Below are 24,286 nucleotides of genomic sequence, written 5' to 3' on the forward strand. Positions count from 1 at the left end.
CCTAAGGGTGGGGGTGGAATTCTTCTGTTGGCAAATATTCTGTCAATATCTCATACCTTGGAGATATGCATATACATATATATGTATATGCATATGATGGTGGTATAGCCAGTGTTTACTAAATAATTGTTTTACCAGTCATTATTCAATTGTTTTGCCATTTCATTTACTGCTTTCACCCACCACTTAAAGTATGCACTAATTTTAATACCATTCCAGAGATACAACTGAGACTTAGAAAAATGGTGTAAAATGCCCAAGATCACACAGCTAAAGTTTAGCAGAGCTAGAATTCAAACCCAGGTGATCAGATTCCAAAATCTTCAGGTTTAACTCTACTCTAGAGTTTCTGAACCTCAGCACTATTAACACCCTGGTAATTTTATGCTATGGGACTGTCCTATAGGGCTACTGTATGCTTTGCTGCTTGGCAGCACACCTGGCCTTTGCCCACTAGGTGCCAGTAGCTCCCTCTCTCCCAGGCCTGCCAAGTCTCTAAACATTGCCAAATGTCCTAGAGCGGACATACTGCTCCCTACCCACGTTGAAAGCCATCCTTCTTTTCTCATCTTTTTTCATACTGTAACTCAATCTCATGTCATCAACCTTCAGAAAAACAATTTTAAGGCTATAATACATTTTAATGAATATTAAATTAGCACTGCACCTAAAATATTATTTTTAAAAAAATTTATATTGGAGAACTTAAAACAATCAAAATTATTTGAAATACATCCCTATGAAAATATGACACTTAAGGGTAGGATTTGTCAATAAAATAATAAGCAGGAGGTGATTTATGCTGTAAAGACTATTAACTTCATCCTTCAGAATGCATCACCATATCCCATGTGGCATACTTCAGAACATAAAATGAAGAGACTTATATTGGCAACAAAATTCTTTAGTGAAAGAGTTTATTTTCTTAACATAAACAGATTAAGTCCACAAATTATAATTGCATGCATTGTATCTGAAAATGAAAATAAATTAATTTAAATCAACATTTTTAAAAACCAGAAGTTTATTATTTTCATAAAATACTTAATAAATCAAAACTTACTAATGCTTTGGTTTGTTTTTGATCCTTTTTAAATATGTGCTTAAATACATGTTAAAAGCATGTGTTCTGCTATCTCCACTTAGATTATAGATCAAATACAAGTGTTTACTGTTTTGCTAAGCTACTTTAGGAAAGATATCAAAAGTAAGATCTGCATTCCTGAGGAAATTTAGACACATAATACATACACAAAAGCCCTAAGAATAATAAAAGACATTGTAAAGAGACTAGTAAAGGATTTAATATAATTCACATTAAAATAAAATATACACACATGTACATATATCATAGTTAAAGAAGAGAAAGTCATTTAATAGGCATATTCCATATAAACAATTTGTCACAAATGTTACATTCTAAGGATTCACATGAAAAATCACAGTGTGCACAGAATAGAAGCAAAATATCAGACAAAAACATCCTAGAAATGCTTATGTTGTTAAACTTTTACAATATTTTCAAAAATTTTTTAAAGTGGGGAAAAATCTGGTACAATTTTGATTAAAAATAAACTTACTCCATCTATGTGATTTTTTACTATTATTCCTTCTTATCCCCAAAATATAATTTCCTACAAAGTCTACAAAGTTTTAAAATAATAGTGTTTGGTTTGTACTTGTCAATAAACCTCTTCTCTATCCCCATAAAAATGGAATTTAACATATATCTGGCTAAATAAATCTATGAGAGGACAGTGAATTTTGTTGGGTTTACAGACAATGATATGTATTTAAGTGCTCATACTTTTTTAACTTTCCCCTTGGGTGCAATTTGTAAGTAACCTACCATTTAATAACCTACATTGGACATCATGGTTGCAATCCAGATGAATAGCGCCACAACAAAATTATCTAATGACACATGTCACCACAGTTACCACCACATCAAACATCTCAGGAAATCATAGTCACTAAGTCTTTCAAAGTGCATAAACTCAGCACTCTTAGTTTCAGCCTTCATTTTTCTTCATTTGGTGGATTTTCCAATTGGTCTTTGGTTGTTTCTTCATCTTTCTTTTTTTCATCTGGAAAAAAAAAGATAAATTGATATTTATATATATGTAATATGATGTATAATATAAAAGGTAATATATATATTACCTTTTATATTATATATAATTTTTCTTTATTTATTATATTATATTATAAAAGAAATATTTTATATATTTCTTTATTTATTATATATAATCTTTCTTTCTTTGTTTCTTTAATAAAAGAGTTGTTTTTTCCTTTACCTACCCTGATCATTTTATACTTGAGGAGCACATATTTTGTCTTCAATCCAGACATGAAACTATATGAAGGAGCAGGTTTGAGGATCTACTTTCTCCTAATCAATTTTCTCTTCTAGTCTACAGTTGTTAAGTGTCAGAAAGTCTCTTAAGGTGTGATTACAATCTCTATTTACAAATAGTAAACTGAAGCACAAACAGGTTAAATGACTGCCCAAAGTCATAGAGTAAGTGACAGAGTGACAGCTTGGACCCAAGCCAAATGGCTCCATGAGCCACACCTTAACCACCTCCCTGTGCTACATTTTGTTTTCTCTAGGTTCTTCATACCTTTTACTCCCTTTGCATTTAGATGACTCCTCTTTCTTTCTTTCTTTCTTTCTTTCTTTCTTTCTTTCTTTCTTTCTTTCTCTCTCTCTCTCTCTCTCTCTCTTTCCTTCCTTCCTTTCTTCTTTGATACTCAGGGACACTTGACCACTGAGCCATACCCTCAGCCCTATTTTGTATTTTATTTAGAGACAGGGTCTTACTACAGCTTGCTGCTGCTAAGGCTGGCCTTGAACTCATGATCCTCCTGCCTTAGTCTCCCCAGCTACTGGGATTACAGGCATGTACCATTGAAACTGACCTAGATGACTCGACTTTCTACTTCACAGGAAAAAATAAACCAAAGTCATCAGATAGGAGCTCTATTGCCATTAAATCTCTAAAACCCTCTGTAATCTGGGCTTACTCGTCATGTTCTTCCTCCTATTACAGGGAAAGTACTTCTAAGCACTGGTTTTGTATTTTACCAGCACCCCGTGAAAAGTGAAAATGCAGCAAACTTGTTCATAAATTCTGAAAGCTTTCAATGGCAAGAGTAGTGCAGGTCTCTCAGGAGCCCAGTGCCCAGTGTAACTGCCCTGTTGCACACCTTTGGAACTGGCCCTGCTCCTGCTCCTCCTACCCAGGCCTAATAACTTCATGATCCCAAACCCTTTTGCCTCATCCAGAAGTGGACTAGTGATCATCCCCTGCTTCCACCCTTTCAACCCTGCACCACTACATGTCATCTGTCTTTCCCCTTCTCTGGCTCCTTCATTTCTTCAAATCACTGCCATCGCAAACTAACAAAGACGCCTTTTCAATTTCAATTATTGCACATACCATGTTCCCTGCCATCCTTCAAAATGTACACTCTTTTGTTCTTCCATTTAAAAATAATACTAAATCTTTATTAGTTCCTGCAAATTGCTCCTGCCAATCGGTGGCATCTTTGAAGATAAAGTTGATGGACTCTATTCAGAACTTCAACTTGTATGCATCAAATATTTATTAAGCACATACTGTATGTGAGCATAAATTCTGCTCTCAGGGAACTTCTGGTGAATGATATGGACAATAAGCAAAATCAGTAAAATGTATATTATGTGAGAAATGAAATGGCAGTAAGGATATTGAAGCAAAGGTAGGAAAACTGGAGTTTTCAAAAAATGTTGGAGCTGGAGGTTGCAGTTTTACATAGGATTAGCTGGGAATGTTCTCTGGGAAGGGAGATTTGAGTAGAATTGAGAAGTTATGACAGCAGGAAGAAGAACATTTCAAGCAAAGACAATAGTGATGTATGTCCAAGGCAGCAATGTGTAGAAAGGAACTGCCTAGTGGGACATTGTGAAGAATAAAAATCAGAAGATGGAATCCAAGAGGTAGCAGGAAGCTATATGTTATAGGCAGCTTTATGGACCAATTTCAATAGTATTTGCTGAAGGATGAAATATAAAATGTGAGAGAAAGAGTGGAGAGAAGGATGATTCCAGTATTTTTTATTTTATCAACTGGAATTATAAAATTACCACTCACTGAGAAGAGGAAGATGGAGGAAAATAGCTTTTAGGAAGAATATCTGGAGTTTGCTCTTATACCCATTAACTTTGAGTCTCTATTAGATATGTAAGCACTGATGACAACTAGACAGATATATGAGACTATGAAGTTGAAGGGATCTCCAGGCTAGAGGCACAAATCTGAATTACTGGAAAGATGACCATTATTCCCAAGAAACTGGATAGTACAAGTGTTAGAGAACTGATAGAGAAGATGTCCAGAGACTGAGTTCTGGTACCCTCCAACCCATTCAGAGACAGAGGTGATGAGAAAGGAGAAGCCAAGGAGAGGCAGTCAGTGAGGCAGAGAGAAAACCAGGAGGGCAAAGTGTTCTGAAAGCTAAGGGAAGAAAAATGGTTCAGGGAAGAAACAATAATCATGATATACCTGCTAAAAGATATGCAAGATGCAAAGGAAGAGTGGACCACTGATTTTAGCAGAGACAATGCCGTTTATGAGCTTGAAATAGCAGTTGGGTGGTGTAATTGTATTAGGCTTAGAGAAAGAATGGGACAAAGAACATCGGGAGGCACAAAAGCAGACAGTCTTTCTAAGAATTTTGTTATAAACAAAACCAGAAATGGGATAATAGTTGCAAGAAGAATCAGGATCAAGAGAGAGTCCGAGTCTTAGCTGTCACACTCACTTGCCTTCTGAATAAAATGGCTGGTGCTTAATAAGTGTTCATTGAAAGAACTCCCTCAGGAAAACAGACTTGACAGGAAATGGTACTCTAGACCCATATGAAATATAAATTGTCGGATTATTCCTAGAATGATTTAAGCAACATTTGCTATCACTGGTTCTGAGCAAACTACTTAGAAAGCATTATGACTTTCTAAGAAGAAATGTCAGTTCTGTTAATATTCTTGTTCCAGAGAATACTGACTATTCTCTAAGTCAAATAAGTAAATTATACTCTTGTTCATAAAGAATATTATTTTTATCTAATTTGAGTGATAGTGATATGAAGGCCCCTGAAGAAGTTCCCCTTCTGTGAAATGAACTAGAAACTCATGATACTGGTTAGATGCGGACTAGCAGGATATCATCTGTTGACAATCTAGAATCTTGTTCAGGTTGTCAGCTAAAAATATGAAACATGGTTCCAAATGCCTTCTTTACCAGTCTCACTTTTTGCATTGAATTATGAAAGCAGATGCTTAGAAGCATATTCAAAGATGATTAGAGATAAAACAAAATGCCAAACTACTCAAAGAGGCTATAATTGTTCTTAACTGTGTATTTGATGTTAATGAAAGAAAAAGAGAGTCAAACAAAACAGTTGTTTTGCATATAATATTATGCACTTCCAAGGATAGTTACTGTTATTGCTCTGTAATCGTGATGAAATGCTTTTAACACATTTCTTTAACATAATTTCTCTAAGTCTTAAACATCAAACTCTCCATTTAAACTTGTTCCGCTCATTTCAAATGTGAATAAACTTATTGAACACTTGTTTATCATTCTCATGCTCCTAATTAATAATAACTTTGGGAAAAGTAAGAAAATCTTGCCTCCTAAATTATCTGGGTTGATTCTATTCTCCAGAAGCCTAGCTTTGAAAACAAACAAAAATGTTATATTTATGTAAGTGGTAACCTGTATGATTTTATATAAAAATTATTTGCTGAATCCAATGATGTATCTTTTAGGTACTTGAACTATTTACTGAGTTATGCTTTTAATAAAATAGGTTAAGATAAATCAGAATTATCCGCTTTTTTCTATTTTTATCCCTGTTTTTTACTCTTCTTTGTGTCAATTACTTTTACTACCCCTTGTTAGATCATGACCTGTAGTGCAATGCTTTCAGAGTACCTCACAGAACAATAATTCTATAAGATGCTTCTTCAAAGATGGTCAAGGAAATGAGGCAAAGAGGCTGCTTGTCCCATTCTTACAGTGTTATAGGCACAGTGCATGTTAAAATCTCTGCAATGAAAACTCATAAAAATTCTTGTTTTTATTTATTCTGAGAAGGGTAAAACACCAATCATGGCTAAGCCAGCAATTTCAAATTTATTTGACCACAGTATACTTTTTGTATGTGCTATATTAACATCCAAGAGAATTTCCATGAGAAAAGTTGATACAATAGGAAAGGCGATGGCCTTAGAAACAGAGATTCTACCATTACCTAATTGTAAGTTTGGGCAAGCCACTGAACCTGCATGAAGGGAAATGGATAAATAAAATGTGGTGTATATACACAATGGAGTTCTACTCAGTCACAAAGAAGAATGAAATCATATCATTTGCTAGTAAATGGATGCAAATGGAAAACAAGCATCATGCTGAGTAAAATAAGACAGACTTAGGAAATCCAGGGTTGAGTGTTTTCTCTCATCTCTAGAAGTTATAGAGAAAAACAGAATTTAAAAAGGGGCCGGGAAGATCTCATAAAAACACAAGGGAGGCCAGTAGAGTTGAGGTAGCAATCAAGGTGAGGGGAGGAAGAGAGGAAAATGGAAATAACAGGAATAAAATTAACCAAATTGTGCTATATACATGCATGAATATATCACAATGAACTACACTTTTATGTGTAATTGCAATTCACCAATTATATATATATGTGTGTGTGTGTGTGTGTGTAATATATATGTTAATATATAATATAATATATATTATATGTGTAATATATTATATATATGAATATATGGGAAGAAGAATATAGAAAGGGGAACAGGAGCAAGGGGATGGAGGAGAGGAGGCAAAGGAAATTACTGAGGAATTAATTGGAGCAAATATGAATATGTATAATTATAATGCACCAATAAAAGCATAAAGGGTGGACTTTCTAAGTTCCCTTCTCATTTTTACATTATTTTTCCATATGTATTGAAAGGTAATGTACTCCCATGAAAGATAATCTACTCCTTTGGGTAATTTCATTTGCACACTCTATTCTATTGTATAAAATATATTTTGACAATTACATGGTCAAGTACTCAAAAATGTACATATCTGAAATGGTTTTCTCTGGCCTTCATATCCAATTGCTTACTTAATATGGCCATTTAGACTTGTCATAGGCATCTCCACCACATCCAATTCATTAGCAAGTCTGCCTATAAAACCTTTTCCTAACCCACCCACCTCTCTCCATCATTACTATTTTGAGCCATCATCTCTAATTGGACTATGCAACAATCTCTCCTTGAGTAAAGATTAGCAAAAATGCTTTCTCCTACTCTAAGGACAAACTTGACTGGGGATTAATTTTCTAGCTCTGTTACCCAGGAAACCATACTAAGGTATAATGTCAGCCTGGTTCTAAACTTATGATAAATATGACTCAAATGGTAAAATACGTCTATATTAAGAAAATCTAGATATGAACTCTAGGTGCCTTGTAGGAAACCATAGCACTGGGCTTCCCTGTGGACAGTGACTCTCATAAATGAGCATGTCTTTAGTGGGAAGTAGAGAGCAGTGTCCAAGGACTTGTTAGAGTATTAGCTCATGGGAGACTCAGCTTCTAGCCCATTGCTCCTATTGACCTTGTCTCTTTGCAGCTGAGTTTTCACTTCGTGAGGAGACACAAGAGACAATTCCCAGGTCTGCCATATGCATTCCTATAAGGGCTTCCAAATTAGAAGATTACATGATACTTCCCTGCTTGCCTGCTGAAGCTTCTTTACTGGGACACCTCTGAGTAGAATGGTACCAATGTGTTCTTGCAAGTCTAAATGTTTAATTTGGCCTGAAAAGATTTCCTAATGAGGATTGCTTCACTGATCCCACTATTTAAATTATTGCTTCCCTACAATCCATTTTCCACATAACAGAGTAAATATTTTAAAACACCAAATGAGATTTCACTCCCCCATTTGAAATTCTCCCACTCAAAAATGAAAGTTTATTTCTTTACTCAAATTTCTAAAATCCCACAAGATCTACCACTGGCTCATCTCTCCAAAGTCATCTTGTAGAACCTTCCCCATCATGTGCTTCCCTCAAGCCATGGTTGACCAGTCCTTATTTCTTGACAACATTCATTTGGTTCTACCCTATGAGCATTTTACCAGCTGCTCCTTCTGCAGAGCTTACCTCTTACCTCCTGTCTTCTGGTAGCAGGATTATTCAGTTATTCAAAATACAGAGTTGTTCTTCAGACTTCAGAGAGGGTTTCCCTAATTTCTCCTAAAACAGTCACCCAATAACTGTACCACACCACTAAGTTAGTTCTTTGACTCTTAATTTATATATTTCTTTATACATAATCTAAGTCTCCTGTTGCAATATAAGATGTAGGACAGCAGGAGTTTATGACTGCCTTACTCACTTGTATACCTCCAGCTCTTAGAGTGTCTAGCATGTAGTAGGTACTAAGATGAATGATGGATCAAATAAATAGTAAGAGTGGAGGTAAGAAAAGGCATTTTGAGACTTTCTAGTTTTCTGGGATGCCACCCTCTGTCACTTCGTGCTGATTTGTTATAAGGCATCATTGTCCTCCTGTGAGGTTTACCAAGTTGTAAGAGGTAGATTACTATAGATAATGAGGAACCCAGGGCCTCATGCATGCCAAGCAAGTGCTCTAGCATTAAGCTTCATCCCCAATTCTAATCTTTATCCACACATTTAAGTGAAGGTCTTCTTCTAATACTTTTATTGAAAATACATGTTATAGTTTAGATATTTAGTGTCCCCCAAAAACTCATGTGTGAGACAATACAAGAAGGTTTGGAGGTGAAATGATTGGGTTTAGAGGTGAAATGATTGGGTTCTGAGAGCCTTAACTCCATCAGTCAGTTAATTCCCTGGCAGGGATTAACTGAGTGGTAACTATGGGCAGGTAGGGTATGAATGGAGGAGATGTGTGGATGGAGTTGTATTGGGGTTTATACTTTGTCCATAAAGGGGGGTGCGCTCTCACTTTCTCCTTCCTGGTGTCATATCCCCAGCTGCTTTCCTCCCCTACACTCTTCTGCCATGATGTTCTGCCTCATCCCAAGCCCCCTTTCTATGGACTAAGACCTCTGAAACTGTGAGCCTCTAAACAAACTTTTCTTCCTTAAAATTGCTTTTGTTGGGTCTTTTGGTCATAGCAATGAAAAAGCTGACTGAAACAATATCCTTATTTTTATTTTCAAAAGCCTGAACTCAGGAAGCAATAGGAACTGTATGCAAATAATAAAGAGAAAGATCCAAGATTTTCCATCTTTGCTTTGACAGCTCACTGTTTTCTTAACTTGTTCTACTAGTTGAAAAATGATTCACTTTAAAAAATTTCATCTGGAATTGATAATAAACTTCTTCAGTAGTAGGAGTGGAAGGACTGTAGAATATGACAATGAAGCAGAAGCTTCCAGAATTATTGGCTAAGGAATGGGAGAAAGAAAATTATTTCATTTCTGAGTGCTTCTCAATCAATTTTGTATGTTCCTTAAAGGGAGGATCATTTTTGTTCAACTCTATTTCTATTAGATCTGTGTAGGATCACATACATTCAATAAAGAAATAGAATATTATTTTCCCATATATACTATTAAATGAAAAGATGAAATTTTTGTCTTCTTTCAGAAAGCCAGAAAAATCTACTTAGCTTTAAACAAGACCTGAGAGGTTTTAGAAAACAAAAACAAACAAACAAAAAACGAAACAACAACAACAAAAAGCCAGGAGTATTGCTGATTTTGCAAGGATTAAGAGCACTACCTTCTTTCATGGAGAGGGCCTCCAGTTTGAGGGGCAAATCAGAGGTTCCGCCAGTGGCAGCTGAACTCTGGATATCTGGTAAGGCATTGCGGCGGCCTGTCCTCGCTGAAGATGCAAAATTGGTGACCACAGACTCCACATCAGTCATTTTTGATGAATCTGTCCTCATAGCAACATCTACAAATAGAATAAACACAAGAAGAAGAAGATGAGCCTGTTCAGAGAGCAATGTTCACCACAGTGGTCCAAAGGCATGGCTAGATCAAAAACACAATGAGCTAGCAGATCTAAGCACCACTAACACCCTCAGCTACGGCTACCACTTTGGTCCTGGAGCTTCCATTTGCTGAACAGAGCAGGAAGTCCTCTGCAGGAGCCAGATTACTATAAATAACTCCTGAGCTGAATGAGCCACTTGGAACATTAGGGTGCAGTAGGCCCTGCCTTTTGTTCTGCTTTTCTATGGATGGATCAGCCAAACCAGGTCTTGGAAGGAAATGAAACTGATTTGTTTGGCTGCTCTCAGAGAGACTCTGCCTGCCAGTATTTGCTTATGGTGCTTGTTTAGGCTGAAACCAAATCACTATAATTGTGGGAATAAACAAAACAGGCTCTTTTCTTACTCTTTGAAAATCAGAAATTCTACTTTCTCTCAAAAGGCTCTTTCCCACAGAGAGCTGTGTACTTCCATCTGTTCTGGCCTTGAAGCCAGTTTTCAATAGACTCATGTTTATGTTAGGGAGAGTTAGGACCTCTTTTACTCTGTCTTGCCCTCAAGTGGACATGGTAATTGCTAGTACTTTTCTCAGCATCCATTATTTTCCTGGGAATTGTCCCCAAGAAAGAATTCTCAAGAGATCAACATGAATACAAGGAGGGAGGGAGGTGTCATGGCACATTCAAAACTGATCCTCTTTCACATGTTTTTCCTCAAAAAAAGTTTTCCTAAAAAGTTAACTTGGAATAGTATTTCAAAAGCAAAAGCATTTTTTTAAGAAATTATCATATGTCATATTTTTAGCCAGGCACTGAGAGCACAGAGGTATGATATACTATCCATTTCTAGGTTCATTTGCACTCTTAAAGGGGAAAAAGAAGGTATGTGTGGGAGGAAAGGTTACATCTGTTCACAAAATGGCCTAAGGATCAAGAAAGGATGGAGTTCAGCATTTGTGGAGCTTAGGAACATGTGATTCCTAGCCTACACAAAGGAAACCAATCTTTTCACAGTAGTTGGAAGGGAGTCCTTTCCAAATAGCTACCTTCAGAAAATGCTAGAAACAAAGTGATGTAGTCATAAAACATGATGCATTTGATCCAAAGCACCTAAAAAAAATGTATACTGAGCTTAGCATGGTCCTCAAGAAGCCAGGAGTATCCTGAAAATGACCAAGAAAAGAGGCAGTCCATTACTACTTTAGATGTTGTCTTCTTTTTCCAAGGATCATAAAGACACAATCTCAGAATCCATTAGATTTTTAATTGTTTGATACTTGCCAACTGTCCGGCATGAACAAATAGATTGGAGTAATGTAGAGAGCACTGGGCTGTTAGTCAAAAAGAATTCACTCCATTATACACTTGTAAGGTAACAGGGTATAATGGCCATTTAATTTATACAAGTCACACTTTTTTTCCTTATATATTAGGCATAACAATTGACCTTTATGGCTCATAGGATTCTGCTAAAAAACAGATGAGATAAGATAATAGAAACTCTTTGTAACTATAAAAATGTTTAACATGTTCGATTTTTGACATGATTATTTACATCTTACTACATTCTTTTTATTCTGTAACCCTTCTTTTTTGGGGGATACCAAGGATTGAACTCAGGGGAACCACTTGACTACCAAGTCACATCTCCAGCCTTGTTTTGTATTTTATTTAGAGACAGGGTCTCACTGATTTGCTTAGCATCTCAATTTTGCTGAGGCTGGCTTTGAACTCACAATTATCCTGCCTGAGCCTCCTGAGCTGCTAGAATTACAGGTGTACTGTGCAATCCTTTTATGGATGCTATTTAATCTTAACAATAAGAATCTTCCTACTAGAGACCTTGAGTTATTTTAAGAGGGAAACCAGCATTTTTTCAATACTGCATGAACACTTACATTATCTATTATCTGATTTAAACCTCCCAACAATTCTATGAAGTATAAAATATGACCCTCGCTTTGTAGCTGTAAAAACTAGGGCTCAGAGAGGTTAAATAGTTCACCTAAAGTTGCATAGCTGCTTATCTGGCATTAATAGATACAAATCCAGTTTCAATTCACTCTGAAAGAAAAATAACATGGATTATCAAGAAATGATCTTCCAAATCCCTGTAATATATGCAACTAGTCATATGTGCAGCTCCTTTAGTATTGTGCTTTTCATTGACTTTTATAGGAAAAAGTTTGTGTGTGTGTGTGTGTGTGTTTAATTACAGGGGGTATGGAAAGAAAGAGAGATAAGTTTCTAAATTACTACCATTTCACATGTTCTTCTCTATCTTATTAACTTGTGAGCCCCGGTAGCCATGATACTTGATTTTTAATTAAGATTTCTTCTCTATGGCTTCCGACAAGTGACTGACAGTGGCTTGGAAGCAGACTCCATATTTAGGCCTCCACTCTGTCCTCAGTTAACACCACATGGTACATTATAGCCTTGAGCAAGTGTTTATTTATGTGAAGCATCTCCTTGTGTAACTCCAAACAAGTTAACCATGATAAGCTTGGAAGAGCTGTGTAATAACTCAAAGTCCAAAATTTTAAAACTGAAGACAGCAATGTAACAGTGGTCCACTTTATGCTTTGAATATAACCGTTGCTGCTCTGCCGCTGCAATTTATTTTTACCTTTCTTCTTCATCCTAGGCAGAGTTATCTGTCCCTGAGTACACACCCACCATAGTAATCTGAAGTAATCCAGACTTTGGGGATGGCACCAGAAGATCTCAGAATTGACTATCTCCCAAATGAGCAAGTGAATTACAACTCCAACAGAGAACACGTGAACTGTTGCCTTTGAGTCACCTCTTTAAAAGCCCCCTGTTCCTGCTGATGGACACAATCACAACCTCTGGGACTGAAGTCCCCTATGTTTCTCCTTTGCTAGCAAAGCAATAAACCTTCTTTTTACTTTTTTCTCAAAACTGTGTTTTTGGTATTCGATTGGTACCAAGGACAAGGATAGAGCTTTACCAATAGCAACAGATATAAAAAAAAATTAAGATGCACTATTTTAAATATTTAAATGCTCTATATATGAAATAAAAAAGTCAATTCCTTGAGCAAGATGCAAGTTAAAGGAATATAATCTTATGTTGAAAAAGAGCTTCTAATTCTCTTTGAGTTTTGTATATTGGATATACAAATTTCAATTTATGTACTGTAATTCTTAACTGGGATATTTAAATTTCTTGATAAGGAGGTTTATTAAAGCATTGAAAATAATGTGAAAGTTCAATAGGAAAAGAATGTGAATGAACTACATATACTGTGCTATAGAATTTTATACAGCCAAGTTAAAAAAAAATGTGTTAGATCTACCTATGGAGTTGTGTCCATGACACACTGTGAAATAAAACAAATTTATAAAGAAATGTTTACAGTGCAAGGAAAAAATGAGAAAAGAAATTAATGTAATGTGATCTCAATTTTGTTTAAAGAATAAAAGTCCTATTTGTGAATGATAAATAAAACAAGGAGAATATGAATGAATTTCTTGTGCCTTTTATGCATTTTGACTTATAATCATGAACACATCTTTTGTAATATAAAAATATTTAAGATATTCACTGGTAAAAATTGTGAGTAAACAGAAAATCTAGTACAGTAAGGCTCTAACAAAATATTTTGACAGTTTAAGCCAACAACAGCACTTCTATAGGTGAAAATCTCTCCCTCCCTTCAATAGCCATCTTACTTGTGTGCTGATATTTTCCTATACAAAACTGGTTGTGAATGCTTTCAGTTTTATAAAGGAGATAAAATATAGAGACGATTTTTTTTTCTTCAGATGTTTTGTGTCATTTGAAACCTATAATCCATAGAAATACAAGGAAACACTATTAAGAAAATTGAAGAGAGAATAATTTCCAGGCTCTTTTAATTTTCTGGGCTGAAAAAGGTAATCATGTGTATGCTTGCTAATGAAGGCAGCTGACTCACTAGCAACACTTCCTCTTTCCTTTCACAAGATTAACAGAGGAATCTGGATGAATTCTGTTTTGTCAAGGGTGGCTGCTCATGGGAGCTGGAACAATTGGACACTTGGGGATTTCACAGAAGTCCTGTCATTCCCACAGCAAGGTAATGTAATCTACATTGCCTAGGACACACTCCATCTGCATTCAAAACACAGGTTTCAGGATGCCTTAACAAAAGACCATTACATAGCCATTACTATGCATATGCCAACCTCTTTGCAGTCCCTGAAACATGTTAAAGGCAGCACCAGCACAGGTGAAGAGGACAAGAATGTTCAAGCTCAACAAAGTACTGGAGATACACATATCCATGTAGGCGGATAAGGATAAGGATATCAGATCACTAGTCAGCTCCCAGTGGGCTCAAAAAAAGAGTATGTCAGTATATTGCAAGCATAACTATAACAAATGGAAGTTTTTGCAGTCTCCCAATTGAGGCAACCCATTTCCATAGCTCATATACATGCTTTCCTCTAATGTCCATACTTGAAGCCAAGACTGCAAAGAGGCAAGCCTGCAAGGACATGACTACCTTCATTTCTCATCTCATCTCCCACAGTGAAATCACTAACTGTAGTAAGACATCAAATAAACTTCTTACCTACTAAATTTGTTCTCTAGCAGGCTATTTTTAAAAAGAAAAAAAAATTGGAATAACAAAAAGCAAAAAAAGAAGAAACATGTATTTGTGGAAAGTCAGTGCTTTTCTTGGTCAAAGACAGAGAAAAATAGGCAGACAATGGTATCAGATGATAACTAGAGGACTGATGGTATAGCTTAGTGGTAAAACCCAGGCTTAGCATGTGCAAGGCTCTGCGTTCAATCAATTCAATCCACAGCATCAAAAAAGGGAGGGAGGGAGGGAGGGAGGGGGGAGGGAGAGAGAGAGAGAGAGAGAGAGAGAGAGAGAGAGAGAGAGAGAGAGAGAGAGAGAAAGGAGGGAGGGAGGGAATGAAGGAGAGAGAAGGAGGGAAGGAGAGAAGAAAATCAGATGCCTATCTGTAGCTCTTCAGCTCTTAATATCTTAACACCTTATGCTGGATGTGTTCTCTGCCTAAGGATCATAATTTTATATGATTTTGTGTTTCAGAATATCTACAACTCTTCTAAACACAGTGAAAGGACTAGAACAGTTGCATCTTTATGTGTCAACATAATCAGATGTATTTATCCATCTAGTCAACGTTGATGGAAATCCTAGTAAATTATTAAGTGCAGAGTCCTATGCTTGGCCCACAAATTACAAAGAAGAACCCACCATCCAGTAAGATGAAATTTAATCTGTTCTTTCCAGTTACTTTTCTTGACCTGCAATTCCAATTCCCAGTCTTTAGAAAAAAGTAAAATGTCCACTCTTAAAATGTGAATCTTTAACATATATCCAATTCAACTAAATAGCAGGACCATTTTAGGCTAAACAGAGATCATAATAAATATACATGTGCATAAAAATATTATTTTTAATTTAGAGACATAGCTCTTTAAGATTTCTCAACATATAGTATTTCTGAGCTTCTACTATAAGCCAAAAGGAATTTTATATTTTGTTTGCTAATACACATATCTTTTTCATGATTAGGTTGTTGCTCAATATTTGCATAGGCAGATTCTCAGCATACAATGGTGGTAACATTGAAGTAATTTTCCCACAGATAATTTTTGACCACTTAGACATATAAAATTCAAAATGCAAGATCAAATTGGTTTTCTTGTATTCTTCCAGAGGAAGCATTACTCAAATGTGAATACATTTCCAGCACAAAGATATTCAGATGAGGATGAGAGCACTTAGGATAATTATATGGACTTATAAGTATTAGGAGAAAGAAAAGTAACTGCAATATACGATGTAGCCCCCTTGTTTAGTGTGGTGGTGGCAGTGGGGAATCACTTTTAACTCATCACCTTATATATACTCAATATATACTCTCCATCAAGAATTTCAGGGAGATGTTTGCTATTCAATTTCCTCCAACCCTTTCAGCTTCCCAAAGAATCATTAACTTCTTACTGTAGGATTTCAAATTTGAAAGGTTCAACCTTCCAGAGGCAGATGCTTACTTAAGCAATGAATGCATCAATATAATATAGCCAGTTGATTTCAAATAGTTCTTCCTAAATTCAGGCAGTACTCTTTCTGCTATGACCATTATTCCTTCTGTTCCTTTTCATAATAAAAGAAAACATTTACCCAGAGGGAAATAATGAAATTCACTGTACATCAACATGTTTTCCCAACATCCAAACAGATTTCCTTTTAAATAAGCATCTGTTTTCTCCCTCCATTATCAGGGTTTGAATCCAGAGGCTTGCACATTTAAGACATGATCCTTAATGGGGTTGGTGTATGCATGTGTGTGCATATCTCTATGTGTGCTATATGTGGTGGGTGGTCACCAGAACAGACAGTGATATTTTCACTTCTCTTTTAGGTTAGTGTAATTCTAAGTGGTTGTAAACCACAGCAGAGCATTCCTCGTATGTTACAGACTTAGGGCCTTTCACCTCTCACTTTTTAATTTCCCTTTTCAAAGTCATCCAAAATGAGAGGATTTAGCATGGATTATAAGGAACCAAACTCATTCTTTTTTTCCCACCTTACCTCAAACCCTGCCTATGCTTCTTCATTTTTCATTTATTTCTCATTGTTAATTTCTATTTAATGACTCAAATGTTGGTTGTGTTCTTTTTTATTAAGATACGAGAGCTCACTGTAAGAAGTATCTGGGTTTAATTAAAAATAATTTAACACAAATTCTGCCAAAACACCACACTAGTTTCCTTGGAATCTGGCACAGTGAGTCAGAGAATTCACATGCCTTAACTGGATCTGTGAAGGATACACACAAGGCAGCTTCACCACATGTACAGAGAAGCGAGTGATTCATTCCAAAATAGATATTTAGAACTGGGCTTCATAGGGAATATGGCATTTGAGTGGGTCTCAGAGCATGAATAAGCAAATTTCAGTGAGAGGCTGCCCTCAGACTATCCATCACTTATCTTTTTCCAACTGCTTCTGTACATGAAATGTTCCTAGATTTCAAAAGAGGTACAAAGCCACTTTAAGAACAATAAAAAAAGAGCTCCAGAACTGAGTTTGTTCATGTGGGAAAAAACACAGTTTTGAAGTTCCTGTATTCTTCCTTTCTTGCACAAATGAAACCTTCCTGTATGAAGCCTAAGAAGTTGGTTCCCTTTCTAATGGGAGAGGTGATTTTAAAATGTCAAATGACTGTTGATGATATCAGTAGAAAGGAGAGAAGGGGAAGTTAACTCTGACCAACATGATCACAGTAGAAAAGGCTTTGCTACTTTTTTGTTTTTATGATAGGAACATAGTTGTTTCAAAAGTCAATAAATAAATGTTGAATGAATAACTGATACCTACTAATTTTATTATTAATATTCATAGTAATGACTGAAAGGCACCAAAGAATAAAATAAATAATCATTATGATTTATATGTGTGATGTCCTCAACAGCTCCTATATTAATGCATGAATATTCTGAGCTGAAATCATTAGAATGTGGGAGTTATAATCTAATCAGTCCATCCTAGTTTGAATACACTTGGGGTAGTGAGATGGGGCATGGCTGAAGGAGAAGGGTGACTTAGGGCATTCGCTGGTAGGGTTCATTTTTCCTGTGTCCTCTTCTCCTTTCTCTTTCTGCTTTTTTGCTGAGAGCCATAGCCAAGTAGGAATGATGCCATACATGTACACAGAAACCACTGCAGTCATGATTCTATAGTGCTCAGCTACTGCATATTTCTGCAGGAATGCAGGATGCTCAAGTTAAGGGGTTATGGAGATTCCCCCCAATATTTCTAAGGAAGGCCTGAGAAGCCAGGGTTGCAATGTCTGGGGGCTGGTCTTGACAGCTGTGAAGGTGAAGCCAAAGCTAGAATGGGACCCCAGGGAATAAAAGATACCATTAATGTGGACTGTTTGCTGAGGAAGCAGGTGGCTGCAGAAAAAGCCAGGCTAAAAGAGAAGTCACGTGGGCTGCAGCCAGTAAGGCCAAAAGGGTAGGACTGCACAAGTCCCTTGGAGAGCACATCATGCTACTATGTGAATAGATATTTGTTATGGTTTAAAAATGAGGTATACCCCAAAAGCTCACATGTGAGACAATGCAGGAAATTTCAGAAGTGAACTGATTGGGTTATAAGAGCCTTAACCTGATCAGTGCTTTAATCCCCTGATAGGAATTAACTGGGTGGTAACTGTGGGTAGGTAGGTAGCGTGTGACTGGAGGAGATGGGTCAATGAGGTCATGACTTAGAGGTTTATATTTTGTCTGTGGTGAAGAGTTCTGTTTCCCTCTCTCTCCTCTCCTCTCTCCTTCCTGGTAAGATGTCCTGAACTGTTTCCTCTGCCACACTCATCTACCATGATGTAGTGCCTCACTCCAGGGTCCAGAGCAATGAAGCTGGCTGATTAGGGACTGAAACTTAAAACCATACAAAATAAACTTTTCTTTTGGTCACAGTGGCAAAAACAAAACAAAACAAAACAAAACAAAAAAACCTGACTAAAACAATGTTGTACATAGAATTAAGGAATCTGTTTGCCTGGCTAAGACTTTGGTCTTATTTTGGTCCCACCCCTTATTTCCATGCCCTTTTTCTTCCATTTTGGAATGGAAATGTTTACTGGGTACCATTGTATATTGGATATGTGTAACTTGAGTTTGATTTTAATAGGGATTTAGAGCCAAGAGTTAGCTTGAGTCTCAGATGAAACTTTGGACTTGGACTTTTCAGCTGTGTTGGAATTGGTAAGACTATGGATACTCTTGAAAATGAACTAAATGCATTTTGCATTTTGAGATAGACATGAGATTTTGGGGGCCAAGGGAAGAATACTATAGTTTGGGTATGAGGCATTCCTCAAAAGCTCCTATGTTAATGCAGAAATGTTTAGAGGCGAAATGATTAGACTGTGAAGTTATAGACTAATTGGTCCACACTAACTTGGTGGTAACCGTAGGCAGACAAGGAATGACCAATGGACCAAAGAGGTAAGTCACTTGGGCCATGCCTTGTAATGGTTCATCTTCCCTGTGCCTCCATCTTCCATCTTCTCTCTGTCTCTATCTGTCTTTCTCTCTTTCTCTCTGCTTTCCAACTTCCATGAATTGAGCAGTGCTCCTCTACCATGCTGTTCTGCCATGATGTTCCATCTCATCTTAGGCCTAGAGCAATTGAGTTGGCCCACTGTGGATTAAACTGCTGAAACCATAAGCCCAGATAAACCTTTCTTTTTCTAAGTTGTCCTTGCCAGATATTTTGGTCACAGTGATGAAAAGCTGACTCAGAAAATATTTAAAACCAAAAGTCCAATTATAATATTAAAATGGATTTCATTAAACTAATATTAAAATAGTTTTGGAGGCAGGCTGTAGATTAGTAGCAAACACAATGTCTTCCAAGTGTGGGTAACAAGTATATGTTGCCATTGGCAAAGCAGTAGTCAATGAAAAAACTCACAGTACCAACTCTTATGCCATCCAAGCATCTGATGTTATACCATTTTGACACAGGTCATCTCTGGAAGGGATTCATGAACACTAAACTGAACAACTTGACAACCTGAAGTAAATACCACAATTAACCAGCTTTTCTTTGGACATATGTACAATCCTTTGACACTCTAATAGGCCAGCTCCCTTAGTTATAAGATTCCCTTTTACCATTTTTACTCTCAATAAGGGGAGAAATTAAGTCCTTTATCTTCTAACCTGATTTTCTTTGCCTATGATTATTTTTAGAGTGACACATCTATGATTAAAAAAATTGTAGGGTTGGGCTAGGGTTGTGGCTCAATGGTAGAGTGCTTGCCTAGCATATGTTAGGCACTGGGTTTGATTCCCAGCATCATATAAAAATACTAAATAAAGGTATTTTGTCCATCTAAAACTAAAAATTAATTTTTAAAAAATTGTAGGTTAATTGTTCTTTCAATTTAAATATAATTCAATTTATTTAAGAAATTGTACAACTTGTTTGTACATATATCTGTCTTTGAAAGGAAAATACTTTGTGATACAAAATAACAGAACTATTTTTAATAACACACCAACATTTATATATGTATATTTATCATATTCATCAAATAGATTACTTCAAGAAGCTACAAATTCATTCCTCAAACTACTTTTCTGAGTCTATCAGTACAATACCATTACAGTTTATAGTAAACTATTTAATCAAAAACTTATGTCACTTGGTCACACATCTCTTTGTACTAAGAATGGCACCAAGTTATTTTCATAGCTTCCTTAAGTAATTCAGATTCACCCTTATTCAAAAGAACTATTTCAAATGTAGAAATCAAGGTAGAGCAATAATAGTATTATTAAATATTATTAATATTTAATAATAATAGTATTACTTAGCCACATTAGCACATATTAAGTAATAACCACCCTTAAATTAGTCCTCTTGCTTCTTAATCAGTCCAATAGGAGAAATGTAAAAGTTTGGCTGCCTAGAAGTGAACATTCCTGTAGTTAAATCCTTCATTGCCTCCTAATGAACTCTTGACTTCATGCAAAACATCTAATTTCTCTGTTAATTGACTTTCTACATTTATCAAAAGTGGGATTAATATTACTTATCTTACTGCCTTGAATCCAAACAAACTAATGGCAATAAATGACTTGGATAATAACTACACAAATTAAATTTGTTTAGATATTAGTCATATTGGTTTATAGGCACTATAATACAGTACCATTATGAACATCAATTATCCTATTAACCCACAATTTCATGTGGCTCTAGAGATGGCCCCTGATGTTATGGGCTGTAAAGCAAAAAAGATTACTTTGAGACATTTCCAAAAACTTGGTGTTAATTAAAAAAGACATTAAAAGTAATTTATAATCTGCCCTCACCCAAACATACATGTATTCTCTTCCTCAAACTTGGCTATCTTTCTGTAACATAAGAATCAGATAAGCAATCTATTAAAGAAAACCACATCACCTTTATACTATCTCTGGGGGAGTTTCTCCCTAAAGGTAATATTTACACATACTTTGAATAAAAAATTATGTTTCAGTATTCTCTGCAACAATTAAAATAGAATTGAATGCTCAATTTCTTCAGGATACTTGAAAAGCAATTCTAATTCTGACTAAAATTATAATGGCATAATGTTGCTGGTGGGGAAGGGTCATAAAATTAATATGTGAGAAAGCCCTGCTTTCTCAATAAGGCTTGTCTTGATTACCCCATTTAAAATTGAGCTCCTAATCCCCGCTTTACCTTGGTCTACTTTCCCCTAATATTTGTTAGCTTCTAACATATATCCTGATTATTTACAGTTGCATTTATTGCTTATTTTCTGTCTTCCATCACTGCAATTCAAGCACCATAAAGCAGAAGTTTTTGTAAGTTGTTTCACTGATGTCTTTATTGCACTAAAAACCATGGCTGGATCACATTGGTCATACAGCCACGTATATACACACAGCATGTGATCCTGCAATCTGTACATGTGGAAAAATGAGAATTCATACCCCATTTGAATCAAGTGTATGATATATCAAGATCATTGTATTGTCATGAGCAACTAATTAAAAAAAAACATGGCTGGCACTTAATAAGTACCCCTATATATGTTTGTTTATTGAATGAAAGAATTATTTTTCCATTTTTTTCTTTCTTGAAAATTTTTTTTTGCATATGACATTTATATATGTTCATTGTTGGAAAAAATGACAATTCTGAAAAGCATAGAAAAGAAAAAACAAAATGCCTCATATCTCATTGGCTAATGATAGCACTGTTGCAATTCTAGTACATATGCTTCCAGAATTTTTTCAGGGCTCACGTGCACAAGCACATAATACATACATTTCTGCATATTATTTGGTTAGAAGTTATATTATTTGATAAAATTTTATTATATCTTAGAAACACAATCTCTAAAAATAAAATCTTTTTAAGGCCCACATAATGCTAAATTTCTAATCAAAGTTTTAAAATGAGAAATTTTCTTGGAAGTTAATATTTTAGAGCACATACCAACTATGTCAATTAAATACAGTCAAAAACAGTGAAACACAATGGCAAATGTAAGGGCCACAACTGAGGACTGAAATCATTCATAGATCTTTCCTTTATTATACCAAATAAAAGAAGTTGACTTATAGATAATATGCTTTTTAAAATTTACACAATTTTAAAGTTTCAGTAATGTCTCTACATCATAAATTTAAAGAAAAATTATTTGGGATGTCTTCTAGTACCTCTTTGAATGAATGTAACTTTCATCTCCCTTTTTCCTTCCAACTGAGAAAAACAGAAAACGATTTGAGCATTTTCAAGTTCTGATTTGTTTTCTAAGTCCTCTCTGGTATTTTATTTTTTCTTTATAGGAGAAGAAATCATTTTAGTGTTTCATCAAGCAAAAAATTTAATCAAAATCACAGTAGCAAAATTTTAAGAGTTGTTTTGAGGATTTTCTGGGTCATAGAGCCAAAAAAAAAGGAAAAAAATAAAATCCCAAATAGTAAACTACTTATACTGAAAAATCATCCTATCAAAATATTTTTATTCACCAAATTATGTATATTTGCATTAACCTGCAATTAAGATAGTAGAAGCAAAATTATTTTAGTGAAGGTATTTATTTGAACAAAAATCTTTAATAAAAATATAATCTCTTATTGTTTCTTTAGTATTATATAAATGCAACACAAAAAAGGAGTTCATGAAAAATTTTGTCTAAAATATATTTTAAAACATTAAGAAAACATTAAAATGAAAAAAATTTCAAAACTAGTAGGTTTATATTAATTTAAAAAATATATATCGAATAAACATTGTAAGGAAAATACACTGAAAACATTAATAGTTCTTTTTGGATGGTCTTCTATATAAATGATTCTACTTTCCTCTTTAAGTTTTATTGTTTTCTAAATTTTATATAATGAAGATTTTTATAATGTGAAAAATCACAGCACTGTGTTGATCAACACTGTTTTAAAGTAATTTGAGAATTCTCTCATCCTGTGCTGTGGGGTAGTCATTAACATCTACATTTTAAAGATGAGGATGATAGAAATGACATGGCTTGGTTAAACCTAGCTAGAAAGGGACAGGGCATGACCAGAACCCATTCTATCCTCATTTATTCCTTCCTCAGTTACACTTCACCAAATATTTATTGAGCAAAGACTGAGTCTTCATTTAACCATTTATTCTTAAACCTCTATTATATCCTTTATTTGATGTAATATTCTGTGGAAATAGTAAGAAAAAGACAAAACATTGTGATAGAAGCATAATATCTCATCCCCATTCTGAAAGTATGTGTGAGTTAATTGTAAAAATGACTACATGCAGCAATGGTTTCTTCACCAATGGGGTGAATAGGAAGCAATAATGAACACTGGTATCTTGAACCACATGGCATTCCCAACCATGACCTGAGGGTACTTGGTCAGTTTTAATTAACTAGTCTTGGCTAACTAGTTCTTAGATATGGCAAAAGTTACTTGAGACAACTGCTAATTGCTGCGGGTCTTGAATGAAGCCTGTTTGACACTGTGCGGTCTTTGTAAACCATTTTCTTCTCTTTCCATACTAAAAAGTTTTGATCTCTAAGATGAAAATTGTTTATAACTATACCTTGGCAAGCTGTGTTATCAGGTTCATCCTATGTTTGGAAGATGGGGTCTGCACCTAAGAACAGCAAAAAATGTACCTCAAGCAGATAGCACATCAGACCTGCTTAGCAAAATTCAGGCTATGCTCTCTTGTCACTGTGTCTAGTCTGGTAACTACCACTGGATGTTTGGGACAGTTATGCAAACATCATGTAAAACTGTGTACCTATGAAACAGGCCCAAGGATAACTCTTTGCAAGGTTTGTGAAAAGGAAGAAAACTACCAACTTGTGGAGAATTAAGCATGGCATCCAGGTTGCCATTCCTTTTTCATGCAAGGGTAGTGACCTTGCTGGTCTCCTGTGCTACTGCTTCACTTGATTTCATCTCTCAAACTCTCCTGACCCCCAATGTCATCAAGGTGCACAATTCATGGAGCAGGTACTAATGTGATAAAAAAAAAAAAAGAACTGGGAGGAGGAAGAATATTTGGTACTCAACTGATCAATTGCTACTTGAATATGAACCTCAAACCAATGTGCCTGGGCTCAGCATGACTGCCTGCTAGCACACCAAAAAGCTAATTTTGCAATCATGGACCTAGTCATGAAGATTTTTATAATGTGAAAAATCAC

At 35.5% G+C, this 24,286-nt stretch overlaps 1 protein-coding gene across 7 annotated transcripts in view; it reads right to left on the reverse strand.

Annotated features, from left to right (window-relative positions):
* Positions 1-900: 900 nt before the first annotated feature.
* Pkib (cAMP-dependent protein kinase inhibitor beta) overlaps positions 901-24,286 on the reverse strand; it is a 106,023-nt gene continuing 82,637 nt past the window's right edge. For 6 of the 7 annotated variants that reach the window (XM_078019275.1, XM_021720382.3, XM_021720383.3 and 3 more), the window contains 2 exons: positions 9,831-10,007; positions 901-2,087 (listed from right to left, as the gene is read on the reverse strand). In XM_078019275.1, coding sequence (XP_077875401.1) covers positions 2,020-2,087; positions 9,831-10,007 — 245 coding nt within the window. In that variant the 3' untranslated portion in view covers positions 901-2,019. Of the gene's footprint in view, positions 2,088-9,830; positions 10,008-10,132; positions 10,181-24,286 lie in introns of those variants that run through there. The other variant, XM_021720384.3, reaches the window with a different exon arrangement.

The sequence above is a fragment of the Ictidomys tridecemlineatus genome, chromosome 8 (genome assembly GCF_052094955.1).
Source record: "Ictidomys tridecemlineatus isolate mIctTri1 chromosome 8, mIctTri1.hap1, whole genome shotgun sequence".
Classification (NCBI taxonomy): domain Eukaryota; kingdom Metazoa; phylum Chordata; class Mammalia; order Rodentia; family Sciuridae; genus Ictidomys; species Ictidomys tridecemlineatus.